The sequence below is a fragment of the Cibotium barometz genome, chromosome 48 (genome assembly GCF_041138505.1).
Source record: "Cibotium barometz isolate CiBa-2024 chromosome 48, ASM4113850v1, whole genome shotgun sequence".
NCBI classification, from domain to species: Eukaryota; Viridiplantae; Streptophyta; class Polypodiopsida; order Cyatheales; family Cibotiaceae; genus Cibotium; species Cibotium barometz.
In genome coordinates this window covers 16,013,472-16,027,941 of record NC_141093.1, presented here as the reverse complement: position 1 = coordinate 16,027,941, position 14,470 = coordinate 16,013,472, and the positions used below count along the sequence as shown (strand labels likewise).

General features: G+C 45.7%; 1 protein-coding gene across 2 annotated transcripts in view; it reads right to left on the bottom strand.

Annotated features, from left to right (window-relative positions):
- LOC147610874 (uncharacterized) overlaps positions 1–13,708 on the bottom strand; it is a 35,663-nt gene extending 21,955 nt beyond the window's left edge. The window contains exons 1-3 of one of the 2 annotated variants that reach the window (XM_086785515.1): positions 13,375–13,706; positions 3,431–3,577; positions 3,094–3,192 (exon numbers count right to left, since the gene is read on the bottom strand). In XM_086785515.1, coding sequence (XP_086641641.1) covers positions 3,094–3,192; positions 3,431–3,577; positions 13,375–13,632 — 504 coding nt within the window. In that variant the 5' untranslated portion in view covers positions 13,633–13,706. Of the gene's footprint in view, positions 1–3,093; positions 3,193–3,430; positions 3,578–13,374 lie in introns of both variants that reach the window. The other variant, XM_086785516.1, reaches the window with a different exon arrangement.
- Positions 13,709–14,470: the final 762 nt, after the last annotated feature.

Sequence of the window (14,470 nt, the reverse complement as noted above, 5' to 3'; positions counted from 1 at the left end):
GGAGCGGAAGTCAACAAGAAAAAGGAGGGGGGGGGGGGGTGAAGCGGCTAAGGAGAAACCCTCGGGGGGGGGGGGGGGGGGGCGGCTGCGCGAAAGAGGGGAGGGGAGGAGAAAGCGCTGGCGGAGGGGGGGGGGGGGGGCGGGGCGCTGCAGAGTGAAGGTGGGCGCGAAAGAAGGGGGGGGGGCGCGAAGCCGAGGAGGGGCGGCGAGCAATGCAGCAAGAGGGGGGCGCAGCAGCGAAGGCAGGCGGGGGGGGGGGGGGCAAAAGGAGGGGCGACGGGCAGTGCTGGGGCGCAGCGGCGAAGGCAGGCGGGGGGGACAAGGGGAGGCACGAGGAATGAGGGGGGGCGCGAGGCGGGGGGGACAAGGGGAGGCACGAGGAATGAGGGGGGGCGCGAGGAAAGAGCAGGCAGGAGGGCGGGGGGCACAGGTGTGCAGGTAGCGCGAGCAAGGAGGGGGGCGGGAGCTTCAGCGAGCGTTGATTAACCGTATCGGTTGGTAAACAGAATTCCATACAATCAGTCATTTGATGTTCTCAAGTCATATTGCCATGATCATCAATCAAAGTGGGAGCATTATCTTCCTGTGATACAAGCAATCGTGAATGATACTCATTCATCCAGTATTAGTCGAACCCCTTATGAGGCAAATTTTGACCGCCGTTTCTCGTCACTTCTTACAAGGATGGTGTCGCCTTCACATTTTCAAAAATCATTGAGTCAGTAAAGGAGCACCTCGCCAAAGCTCAAGAAGCATACACTAGGCAAGCCAACAAGTCAAGAAGAGATGTCAAGTACAAAGAAGGAGATTGGGTCTACCTTTGGGTCATGTAGCAGAGATTAAAGCAAGTGGACAAGCGTTGCCCCAAGCTCTCCTTTCAAAGCTTTGGCCCTTTTCCGATCATCAAAAAAATCAGTGATGTTTCCATGAAGCTCAAGCTACTAGACAATTGGACTATGCACAGTGCCTTCCATGTTTCTTGGTTGAAGTCCTATGTTGAACCAACTCAAGGACCAAGGCACTCATGAAGCCGTATGGCTGGATGAAGAGTTCTTCCAGGAGTACCCGTAGATATTGTCAGACTACTTGGAAGCCATGAACCTACCAAGCTAAGCAGGAGGGAATGTCACATGCACTTTGCATTATGGTGCTATGTGACACAATGGCTCAGCATTCAATGTAACATTTTACATCATTAGTACCCTTTTTAGGAGCATTTGTTGTATGCTGTGGCCCCATTGTCTGAGATTAGGGCATGAGAGGTCAGTCCATTAGTTGCATAAAACAAAGCATATTAAATCATGTAAAGCATGAGCCAGCCCACAAGGCAGCCATGAGGCATGTGATGCCTTGCATATGGTGCCAAGCATCATGGGCAGCATTTCCAGCCCCTAATAACTAGTCGGCTAGCATAATAACCAGTCTGCCAACATAATATGCTGGTCAGCCAGCATGCGCAGCATTAAATGCTTATTTTCACAAGTCGTGGACATCACGCCGACAATCAGCATCTATTCACCGACCGGCAGCATGTGATATTATATAAGCAGCCCACTCTCCCTTAAATAAATCATCTCATTTCACAGAGGTTCATCAAGCAAATAGTGAATATGTGTGCGGTGTGCCTAAAAGCCTCCGAGTTTTCTAGAGCATACAAATCAGCCTTCAAGCACCCCGTGCTTCATCCCTAGGCTGCATAGAAGATCCTCTCGTCTTCAACCAGCATATGTGCATATCCTCAACAGTTCCGGACTTGCATAAGTGGCTTCATAGAGTCTTCTACAGTACTACTGGGTCAGCGTATGGTTCAGCCTGCGTACGGTCTTCCTCGTCCTTGCGTTTGGCAGTCCACAATCATCATTCACATCATTGTACAAAGTTCTCCAAAGTAGGTTGGGGAGGGGGGGGGTGTTGGGGGGTGGGGTTGACACTATTTCTCTAGATCTGGCTCCAAATGCACCCTTCCAACCGAATCACTCAGCTACAGGCTGCTTGCCAAGTTTGGAGAGCTCATTCTATGGAGACGAGGACACATAGGCAAATCATATGCAGTCTCTCTCAGTTATATGGTCAGATGTTACCCACGTCTTTATTCTCTGTTATTGCGTAGGATATAGCTGCTAGGCTGCTTGCAAACTGCAAGAAGGCAGATTCACATGCATCTAATGGAAGTCATGATGGATGTGACAGCTGTAAGAGAGTTTCATCTGAGGTTAAGCAACCAGATTTAGCAAAGAAAGGGTCACATTGGTCCAACTGTAAGGGATCTTATGGTGTGAAGAGAATCTTGTATTTGAAGCTCATACCCTGCACCTTGGAATGTCTAAATGGATGATCTTCCTGAAGATCTGGATGACACAAGCACATTCCCCTAGCCCCAAGGATTTAAGACAGCTGGTGGTAACTTAGTTTGGGCCATGCATGGTATTTGCACAGCTAACATAGGCAAACCCCCACATACCAAGGATAACAATAAGAGCTGGAATCCCCTCTGGAGTTATGTTTCATGTTCATACATGGGTTATAGCCATGCATAAATAGGATCCACTGCAACAAAAGCACTACTTTAAGAGTGCATCTGTCTGACCATCTTCAAAATTAAGCTCCAAGCCTCCAAGTCGTGCACCTTTAGATGACATCTACAAGGTCAAAGGCACAGATGGTTTCAAACCATCCATAAGACAACTCTACATGCTATATAGCATAAATGGAAGATTGCAAACAATTTAAAAAACCACTGACATGGTGGTTGTTATTTTGAGAAAAAATCTTCGTTCACTTCTCCAGCTCCTACCTACAGTCCACTGAAGTGAATTCTTTCACGTCAACGAGGTCCGCTATAAATGGAGCTAAAACTTGTCAAATCCACTAGAGCTAGCCATTGCTGCATTCATCTCTCCAGCCCAGTTGTGTAGTTTGGCATGCCCAAATGGTACCTGCCTAGATCTGAAGCTTCATCTGAATCTGGGCTCACAGGACGCAATGGGTAGTTTCAAAAACAATGATTCACTATACCATGAATATTACCATGCTGTGTCCAAAATTATTAAGCATCACTGACGCAAAATAGACTGTTCAAATCTTTCCGTTTACCTCCACAAAATTTTTGTAGACTGCTTTGTACACACGTTCAACATCTGAATGAGGCAACTCCAAACCCAGCTCTGTAGCAACAATATCAAGTCCAAAATGCTGCAGTGATATCAAAAGAAAGAGGAGCAATTGCCAGGTTATTGCCAGATAAGTGCTGCTACCTATGATGAAATCATTTAAACTTTTCAGATTTTTGGCAAATAACTGGATTAACTTTAAGTGTGATAAAATCAAAACTAAAAAAAAAAGAGTGAACTCTGCAGTCTAAAGTTTGTACCGTGGCATCCATCACCCACTCTTGTATCATAGAGGCAATCAAAGCAAGATGTGAACAAACCTTGTAAACAAGTCCTGCACTGCTCAACTTGGTGTTAAATCCATGATCGAAATTAATATCAAACCCTCTTTGATGATGATCATATCTGAACCTTTCTGGATCATAGATGCCACCAACATCCAAGACAGCATCTAGGGATTCCAAAATCTGCAACCAAAGAAGTAACACGTCTCTCTCTCCCTCTCTCTCTCTCTCTCTCTCTCTCTCTCTCCCTCTCAAGATCAGTGACTTCCTGGACCAGCGTTGCCTAGGGCTCTTCTGCTTGAGCTCCACAGACAGAGACACGTCTTTGAGAGAGCTTCGGCCCCAACCACACCGACCCCCCCCCTCCACACCAGCCAACCATCACTAGCTTCTTCTGGACCCAGGAGGTGGAGGACACCCATACAATGGATCCTGTGGACCCATCTCAGGCTGCTCCAGACCCACCTCGCTCGAGAGGAGTTACCTCGGACCGGGCCTTTGCATTCCAGCGTGCCCAACGCCCCCGGCCCCCCAGATGTCAACCACGATCCCCTCATCAGCTCTAGATCCAGGACATGCTCCACCGCCATCGAGCTACCTTTCCACGTGACATAGGTCAGGGAGACCTCTCAGCCATACTCATTAGCCCCATGCTTGATATTTTGGAGAGTGGTATACCATCTATTAGGGGTTGATGCTCCTCTCATGGTCCATGTTCCTAGTATATTCCATAATGAGATTCCATGGGTAGTTTTGTATCACCCCAGTGCGATAGCTTTGTTTTGTTTGTTTCTATTTTATTTTCCATTCCATGATGAGATATGCCAAGGACATTATTGTATCACTTTGGTCTCATAGGCCCATTGGGTCTTTAGTAGACACTTAATCTCTCTCTCTCTCTCTCCCCCAACCCCCCACCGCCGCCACCCTCTGTTCCATGCTCTGTCTGCCGCTGCCTGTGCTATGCCGCAACCCTCCGCCCTCTGCCCCTCGTTTCCGCCTCTGCCCTCTCTTGCCCAGTAGACTGTACGTCTCGTGCCAGGACTACCATCAACCAGAAGCCACTCCCACCCTTACTTCATCGCACATCGGGCTGGCTCCCGGCTTCACTTGTGTCTTTGAGCCTAGCTTGAGAAAGGCAAGAAGTAGCCCAAGCCAAAAATGACCAGATCAAGCAGGTGGGATGGATTGCAAGGGTCATTGAAAAAAGTGCTCGACAAGATTGATGCCCAGGTCAATGCAAGTACATAACCAAATGGACGCAGTGTGCTTACTAGAGACTACCTACGACTGCTAAAAGAAATTTTGACTATCTAGGAAGATCACCGCGAATGGGAGATGGCACAAATACAAGAGGATATGGCCAAGAGGAAAGAACAACATGCTACTATTATTCGTGACACGATTGAGGAGAATAAAATAAGGGAGATCCGAGCATTACATGTGCGGGTGGAGTTTGCCAAGGCAGACGCCACCATACTATGTTGGAAAATGGGCATAGAAGGCACACCATATATGGATGCATGAAGAGCAGGTAAGGACACCACACATGCCCGCCCACTACTCCTCAATTCAAGGACACCACCAGCCAACTAGCATTCTTGGATCATAGAGCAGCCCTCAAAGGTGAAAATTTATCTTGGTCATGACCTCACTCCCACAATGTTGGACCATAGAAAAATGAGTATGTCGCAGGTGCTTGAGGCTCAAAAGGCAGAAAAGTGGACAGTTTATAGAGATGGCAAGATCATCATCACAAATAGACGTCCCAAATAGGGACACGGGGTCTATGGGACCACAAATCTGAGGATGGCAGTCTGAACTGCAATGGACTTTGTAGTCAATGGACTTTGTGGTCAGACACTGGAGGATTCAGGGAGACTTTCGCAGGACGACAGGACATCATCTTCTACACAGAGACACACCAAAGCCAAGAGAGGGGACTACCACATGTATCGGGATACCAGTGAGAGTCAGCCAGGGTTGTTTCCGTATGGCATACAATGGCTTATCATACAGAATACCGTATGGTACAATACCATACGGACTTGTACAGATTTATTCAAAAAAAAATTCCAAAATTTTTTTTTCAAAAAAAAAAAACCTTTTTTGGGAGGTAATGGCCTTTTTTTTTGCTTATCTATGGCTGTTTGAGCTTCCTCTGTACTATGATGCTTCCCTCCTTTTTAAAATACTCCTTATCTCGAATTGGAAATACCTAAGTTTATAAGTATTTTTTTAAAACACCGCATTTTATCGTACGATAAGAAAAAAAAATTATATCGTACCGTATTTTCCTATACAGTATTGTATCGTACGAACTGTACGATATCGTACCTTACAACTATGGAGATAGCTTACCGGGGAAGACCCAAATAGTACGAGGGGTGAGGGGATGAAGAGAAGTAGCGATTTCATCAAGAACACACTTACAGTCTATGGTTAGTATAGTCTAGAGGGATGAGGATGTCGGAATGTGCAGCGGAAATCAGACAACAATCAAAGAGCAAAAAACTACAGAAGAGCAAGAGAGGAGAGATGGTGTCGAACTTTACTATATACACCGGTACAAAACTGTGGGGAAGAAAGAGGTGGTATATATATGGCCTGGGGCTGCCAGTCGGCCAATACAAAATAGGCCAACAGCCCCATCCAGGCCCCCGACTAGGAATTTATGTCAGTCATCCAGCACCAGCACCAAACAATGGGCCCCTCATGAGGGGCCAAATCCTACAGACCGACAAGTAAAAACCCCCCCCCCCCCCCCACACACACACACACACGACTGCATCGAACTCGGTTGCAGTCGTGACCCTTCGAGAGGGTCCCTTTGTAGAGGATCTGCAATCTGGGTCCCGAATACCCTTTTTAGGGCCCCCACCACGAATGGTGTATTTGCTTTTATTAGAACAATGCAAATCTGAAAATAAAAGACTGAAAATAAAAGACTGAACCTTGCGTGCAATGGAGATTCAACAACGTGAAGACGACGCCATGCGACGCGTGGAACATGAGCGATACCTTGCGGCTTTGATCTCCCAGAGGCATATATATAGGCCCCCAGCCCCATACCACTATTTGTATCATATTCGGGATCTTCTTGTGTATATCAGAGCAGAGTTAAACGCCTACATCTCTCTCTCTCTTGTGCTGTTTTTCTGCCTGCGTTTTTGCTCGTGTTCCCAGATCTGGTCATCATCTCCGCTGCGTATTCTGACAGGACTTGTATGCTAGCATCCATGTGTGTCAACATGAGGACTTGTGCTTATGGTCATTGGATTACTGATCATTGGGAGGTTGTCATTGGGAGATTTGTAGGGAAGATACCTGGCTGTCCTTTCTCTATTGCTCTGATACTTGACTGGAAACAAGTACTTTCTAAGGTCAAATGGGCTCCTGATAATTGCTCGGGGACAAACTCAATGAGGAAAGAAAGTATTCATTGGAGTGCCATCTTTGACATTCCACTCGCTTTACAGGAACCTGTTCGGGCATACAATCTCATGAAATTGGGAATTAGATACATACATGATGTGGTAGATGATCAGGGCTATGTCTTATCTTTTCCTCAGGCCACTGCTTCCTATGCATTGGGAATGCATCATAGGTCTATATAGAAGAAAATTGCTAATTTATTACATCCTTTTCTACCTGTTCCTCTTGTGGCTAACACAGACAGGCTTACGGATTGGCAATTGCAACCCTCTGCTACATGCACTCATCCTGTTCCTCTTCCCGCCTTAACCTCCATCAAAGCTTACAGGCTTCTTCAGCCTGCTCCATGGATTCAGCAACATGCTAATTCTCTGTGGCCTATAAGGAAGCCCCTCTCATGGTGGCGGAAGAATCTCGGGATGTTATGGAAGTGTAAAATGCCATTGAAACAAAGACTTTTTCTTTGGAGATGTATGACAGGCACATTGTCAGTGGGGGTCACACTTGCTAAACGTCGCATTGCACCATCCACATGTTTAAGATGTCAGGCTCCTTCAGAGACTGTTCTTCATTTGCTTTGGCACTGCCCGTGTTCTAGGATCCTCCTCAGGAGAATTTCAGATTATCTTCGGCTCCGTTTCCCGAGTCACAGATTTGGGAAACATTTCTAGCTCTTTGGCAGATTTATGAGGTCTTTGTCTCAATACTCACTATTTCTCTCTTGGGTGAGATATTGGGCTCTTTGGACAATCTGGAGTGAGCATAATTTGGCATACTTGGGTCGGCAGATTCACAAGTCATATGAATCTTTCCGAGCCTCATTGCGGCAATCCTTATATGATGCCTACCATGAGGGTGATATGGATGCTTCTAGCATAGAGCTTTTCTTTTTATGTTTCTGATCTTTGGGATACTCTCCATTTCGGAGACCTCCCATCATGTAAATTTATGAGCATATAAATATACTGCACTGGATATTACCCAAAAAAAAAGTGTGTGTGTGTGTGTGTGTGTGTGTGGAGAGATATTGGGCTCTTTGGACAATCTGGAGTGAGCATAATTTGGCATACTTGGGTCGGCAGATTCACAAGTCATATGAATCTTTCCGAGCCTCATTGCGGCAATCCTTATATGATGCCTGCCATGAGGGTGATATGGATACTTCTTGCATAGAGCTTTTCTTTTTATGTTTCTGATCTTTGGGATACTCTCCATTTCGGAGACCTCCCATCATGTAAATTTATGAGCATATAAATATACTGCACTGGATATTACCAAAAAAAAAAAGTGTGTATATATATATAGAGAGAGAAAGAGAATGATGATGATGATGTTTTATCGTCTACACACACACACACACATATATATTGACCCTTGAGTCCTCCATGCAAAGACAACACAAATCCTAATACTCATGGAAGGTCAACTAGTTTGACTAACATGACCTTCACATGGACCGCCTCCCCCCTCCTTTCAGTATAGTCTTGACTCACCAACCTAACAGAACTTCACACGGGATGCACTTGGATACACCCGCTAGAACACCCTACGAAACTCGATTTTACAAAGAGAACTTTCTGTGAGTTTCCGAGGATGGATTCATCTCGAGCCCTGGATACCTCCACAGGGAAATGCCATGTGGATTGCGTTGGTTAGCTCTAAGTATCATCACACCATCTACAAATTGAGTCTAGCAGAGAAAAGGACACCCCTCAGGAGGCAAGGGTATGCACATCCAAAGAGGTGGAGACAAAGGATCACTACATGTTCAGATGTCCATCCTACTATGAAATTCGCAAGAGAACCACCATTCTTTTCGAGATGGATTCAGCCCTCGCACAGGTTATGCAAGATGTGGAGTAGAGATGCTTGGGTATGTACTTATAGGAGCTTCATCATCATCAGGAGACCATGCTTAAATAGTACTCAAAGAGCCACAGCCACTGAGATATGCATCTCAAACCTCCATTATAGACTTCTTTAGACTACATCTGCCCTGCGACAAAGAACATCACTCAAAGATTCTATTGGAGGTAGGATAATCTAGCATCCATAACTTAGTCTTAATGGAACTGCAACACGCGGAAGCTCTGAGAGTCTTCTTTCAGCCCTAAATACCACTTAGAACATGTTGATGCAAAACGCAGATAGAAGGGAGAGTAGAGAGAGAAAGAAAGAAAGATTTTATTAACGTCTTCCAAAAGACCGAACTCGGTCTCTGAGACGAATCGGTGTACCTGTATGGGGTATCCTCTATCATCCCAACAAAATGAAAAAGTATTGAACTAAAAAGCTGAATCTGGGTGTGCTAAGCACAATGAGTGGGGGAGGGGATGGAGCTCTACTACTAGGAGAATGCAAAGCTATATGCATGGAGTATACAATCATGATATGCAACCTAGCTAGCTCCATCCTGTACCATACTGGGGGTATAAAATGGTATACATCAATGAAGGGGGTGTCCACAGCTCCCTGAAGAACATGCCTGGGTCTGCTCTGAAGCGAGCCAGTCGCTCCGCACCCTCTCTGTGAAACTGAGCTCTGTCATCTCTCTCTGGTATAGGCGTGGTGTCCGAAAGCCAGGTGTCCTCTGTCTCCTGCGGGCTCTGAGTGTCTCTGCTCTCTGGAGAGTAATTTCCTGCCGTGTAGGGGCTGGGAGTGGGATGGATCTCTGAAAAAATGTAGTAATCTGTGTCTGTCGTCCCCCCTCTGGAGCTGTCTGAGTCTGTAATGATGTCTCTCTGTGACGTTGTATGTCTAGAATGAATCTCCCCAGTATGCGCTGGTCTGCTGCCTCAAAGATCTGGCGTAGGGAATGTGGCTCTCTGAATAAAATGGGATATCTCTCTCTGATGGCTGTATATGCTCTGCATCTGCATACATAATGCTCCTCACTCTCCACCTCCTCTCTGCACAATCTGCATACCCTCTCCTCTCGGGGGATCCGTGCTGCTCTGCCAGTCTCGATCTCCCGAGAGAGATAGCTGGAAATTCAGTATATTCATATGGTACAAAAAGGTACCCAGTCTACAGCCCTAGGCTGCCTCATATAAAAGGTGGAATACACCAAAAACTGTCCTACTCTAAGGACCCAACTCAAAAGGAGTTGAATGATCTACTCAATGAGCATCTGTGCCTTATATAGGCTCTTGGACCCCTTGGAGTGCTGGCCGGTCGGCCAGCCGACTGGACATAAAATCCATCAATGATGCGTTTTTCAGCCGCCTTGCCTGGTACAGCCGACCTTCTTCTAGTTCAGCCGACAGACCTCTTCAAGCAACCGACAGCATCCTTTTCATGTTCTCCTAGTCCACCTTGCCACTTCTGCACTTTATGCTCCAAGTTTTGGTTCTAATCTGCTTTTCTGGTTGCCCCTTCAGTATACGCTCTAGGATTTGTCCATGGGCAAACATGCACATGACGAACTTTATGGGGGTTAATATTACGCCTAAGGTCTAAGGGTGTAGGAGAATCCAACCATGCATCCATTAAGCCGACTGCTGGTCGCCAGCTCTCCAAGGAATTAATGGGCCTATAAATAGGCTAGGAGGCTCATATTTGTATTCATTCAATCCTCTAGAAATTGGGTCTCTAGGAGTCCCATAGGGGGACAATTTTGGGTGTTGTTCACCTTTTAGATGAAGGCAACCTAGGGCTGTGTAAGAGTACCTTTTTGTACTATATGAATATACCTGAATTTCCAGCATTTCTCTCTCTCTACTCTCTACTCTATATCTACTATATGAATATACCTGAATTTCCAGCATTTCTCTCTCTCTACTCTCTCTCTATATCTGCGTTTTGCATCAGCATGTTGCCATTAATGTTTAGGGCTGAAAGAAGACCCCCAAAGCTTCCGCGTTTTACATTGGTATCAAAGCATCAGGCTCAGTAAAGTTAAACACTGATTCAGTCCCATATGATGGTGTACAGGTCCAAGGTACACGAAACTACACGGATACGAAGCCCAAGGCAAGGAACACAGAATCAGGAAGAGCTCCCAGGAGGTTTGTTGGTGGTGTTCCACAAAGCCAGAGGGGATGGCAGTCCTGTGAGCCAGATAGGTTCTCGGGCAACGGTCCCAAGGGAGGATTATCCTCCAAGGGTGATGTGAGAGTGCCAGGCTCATTTCTCAGGAATAAAGAACCAAGACAGTGTTCAGGGTCAGGGCAAGAATGGATTGTGGACTAGATGGAACAGATGCATAGATCTTCGTCTGAGACAGAGTGGTTTGGAGAACGTGCCGGGCTTTCAGAGAAAAGGGTTGCCAGGGATGGATGGATGACAAAGGGACTTCGGGAAAAGATTTGGGATGATGACAGTCGTCCAAGAGCAGGTTGGAATCTCCTCATCAAGTTTAGCAGAGGGGGATGTCATGTGCATGATCAATGCCATGTACCTTCTCAAGGCTAATCCAGAAGGGGGCAGCCAGTAAAAGATCACTAGAACCAAAATTTAGGAGCCTTAGGAGCAGAATCTGTGGTGGACTTGGAGCAAGGCATGGAGATCATGAAGGAGGATGCTGTCGGCTGGTTTTAGGAGCTGTCGGTTAACTCCAGAGAGCAAAGGGGACTGAAGCGCATCCAGGGCCAGAAGACCAAGCTGTGCTACGTTTATGGATTTTGTGCCAAAGCTGCTAGCCGACTGCTGGTCGGCCAGCTCTCCAAGGAATTAATGGGCCTATAAATAGGCTAGGAGGCTCATAGTTGTATTCATTCAATCCTCTAGGGATTGGGTCTCTAGGAGTCCCATAGGGGGACAGTTTTGGGGGGTGTTCACCTTTTAGATGAAGGCAACCTAGGGCTGTGTAAGAGTACCTTTTTGTACTATATGAATATACTTGAATTTCCAGCATTTCTCTCTCTCTCTACTCTCTCTCTATATCTGCGTTTTGCATCAGCATGTTGCCAGTAGTGTTTAGGGCTGAAAGAAGACCCCCATAGCTTCCGCGTGTTACACTTGCCTTGTCTCTTAGAATAAGGGAGGAGGAAACTGATGAAAAAGTACGATTTGTTTGATTTGCAATGGCTAAAACACAAGACTCATAGGTGAAGGGCATACTAGTCAACAAGATAAACATTGCTTCCTCCTTGTCAATGTTAACTCTTGCACCACTAAGTTGATCTATGAGATATCTCACATCATTTCCTACATTCACATTGTCTACTTTTTCAAGCCCATAAAGTTTTCTCCTCAAAAAGAGACATGCAAAAGCATTTGTCTGTCCCAAAACAGACTTGAGCCTTGTCCAAGCCTCATGAGAGCTCTTAGAAGAGCTAACTTAATGGATCTAATTATCTGTCATCCAGAGGTGATGAAAGCCAAAGCCTTGCAATCAGCATTGGTCCATCTATTCATTAGATCAAGGTCCCTCCCACTTGGCTTTTTTGTCCGTCTATTCATTAGATCAAGGTCCCTCCCACTTCGCTTTTTTTCACTACCATTCACAATACTCCAAAGGTCACGATCAATTAATGCCATTTTCATTTTAATGCACCACATATTATACTTGGTGCCACCAAACTTAATGCCTTCCTCAAAGTAGGAATGCATGAAGGAACCCATTCACACAATATAAGGAAGGTCCTTTATAGTTTAGGACACTACAAAAGAGCTTTGACGAGTTGTACCCACAAAGATGTACCAAGAGTCTGAGTGCCCACTAAGCTCACTCTGGCATAGTGGTAATATTGAGGTTTAGTTTTGGTCTTTTGAATGTTTTTCTTGATCACCTTCTTAGGCTTCACATTACATGAGGATGGCATTTTGATTTTACTAAGGTGATTGTGCTCGTGATTGTGCTCCCTAAAATTACATATAAATGCAACACAAAATATTGTTAAGATACAAGGTACTACACATAGCATGCTCTCACACTCACATAGTGAGTGTGCAAAAGGTATTTACAGGCCCATTGGAGCTAGGCGCCTTCTTCCCCCAAATCTCTCCACCTCCCCTCTTTGTTACACATTAGCTTGAGTACTACCTCTAGGCATGCTTCTAGTTCATGAGTCACATGTGAACTAGCAAAAGCTTCATTCAATCTTTGTTGGCATTCTAAATCCAACATTTGGTATTAGAGCATCTTTCCCAGGCCTTCGTGGCATGAATGATTGTGTGGGTGATAAGCTCTATATGTGTGGATAGCTTGAAGCTTCATAGGACATAGTGAAGCATTCATCCTTAGCCTACATTTCTCATCCTTTTATGAGTGAAATTATCACATCATTCTTAGTGGGATTCATTGCATTCTCTGTTTTCAAAGTAAAGAGGCCAGGGGAGGCCGCTAAGTGTGTGCATAAACCCATCATACTGGTGGTACATGTAGCTTATGGGCAAGCCAAGTATGTCTATGGATATCACGAAAGAGACTAGAACCATGGTCAACATTTGGCATAGATGATAACCAAAACAAGCACAAGACCAGGCCCGATAAGAAGAGAAGGCTCAGGTCCGCTGCCTGCCGCTGTGAGTCCCTGGTACAGTTCTTATTAACTACAAATTGTACGGCAATGCTGAGAAAAAGGGTAAGAAGCTTAACATACCTGTGGGTCTCTCGTTCTGACAATTTCTGCCCCATGAAAGCGTGGCGTAAGCCTGAGCAGGAAGCAGCCAAGAGCCTCGTCGCAGTGGAAGGTGCCATTGTGGGTGCCGATCCGGAGGGGTAGCTTGGGACGCTTGCTAGATGGAGGTACCGCCTCCATGGAGGAGGCCCGGGCCTGCAAGAAGGCCGACAGGAAAGAACGGATGGGTGTGCGTCCCCGCAGAATGAAGGTGGTGACGGTCGTACTACTGGAGAGCATGGAAGAACCCTTTTGTAGTCGTAAAGAGTTGTGCTTTGAAGAGTTTTGAAAGTTTGAATTTAGGATGGGGGCTGCCTCAAAGGGGGGGGCTCGTGTCTCGTGTATGTGGGCCTTTTGGGTACATAGAGAAGGTTTGAATGAGACAATTCTCCCACTATCTAGAAGCATGTCTGGCCCAAATGCTCTTTGCAAGGCTTGGAGGATGGAGATCCCCTTCTAGAGATATTGGTGGGCAATCTCTTTGCAAGGCTTGGAGGATGGAGATCCCCTTCTAGAGATGATGGTGGGCAATTAAGACGAAGCATAGTCCGTATGTGCGTAATGAGCCTTAGGATTGTTCCATTTCTCATGGACCCAAAATTGATTGGGTTTAAGGTTATTGACCTCTCACATTACTAAGCCCTTGGGTACTCCATATGTCCTCTCCAAGTCTCTCCTTGATCAAGGGGTTTAAAAAAATATGCTCGTTGTGGAACATTTCGAGTCTCTCCTTGATAAAGGGTTCAAACAAAGTATCCTTAGTGTGGGACATCAGAATACTTACTCATGCTTCAATACAAGTGTTTCTCTCACTATCAAATCTACAATTTTGTAGGAGGCAAATATGTTTTTGCTTGAAATGCAAGAGAATTCCCTTTGATTGAAGAGTAGCAAAACCATCAAACCACTCATCTCAAGTATTTAAACTACCCTATGATCGTATTTTGTCCCTAAGGAGTATAAGCACATGTAAATCTTATGTCCCTCCTTCTCCTACCCTTGTTATACTCTACTCAGTTTAGCAAGCTTTTGGGATATTGTCCACTCTAACTCGCTACTTCTAAGCACATGGGCACTT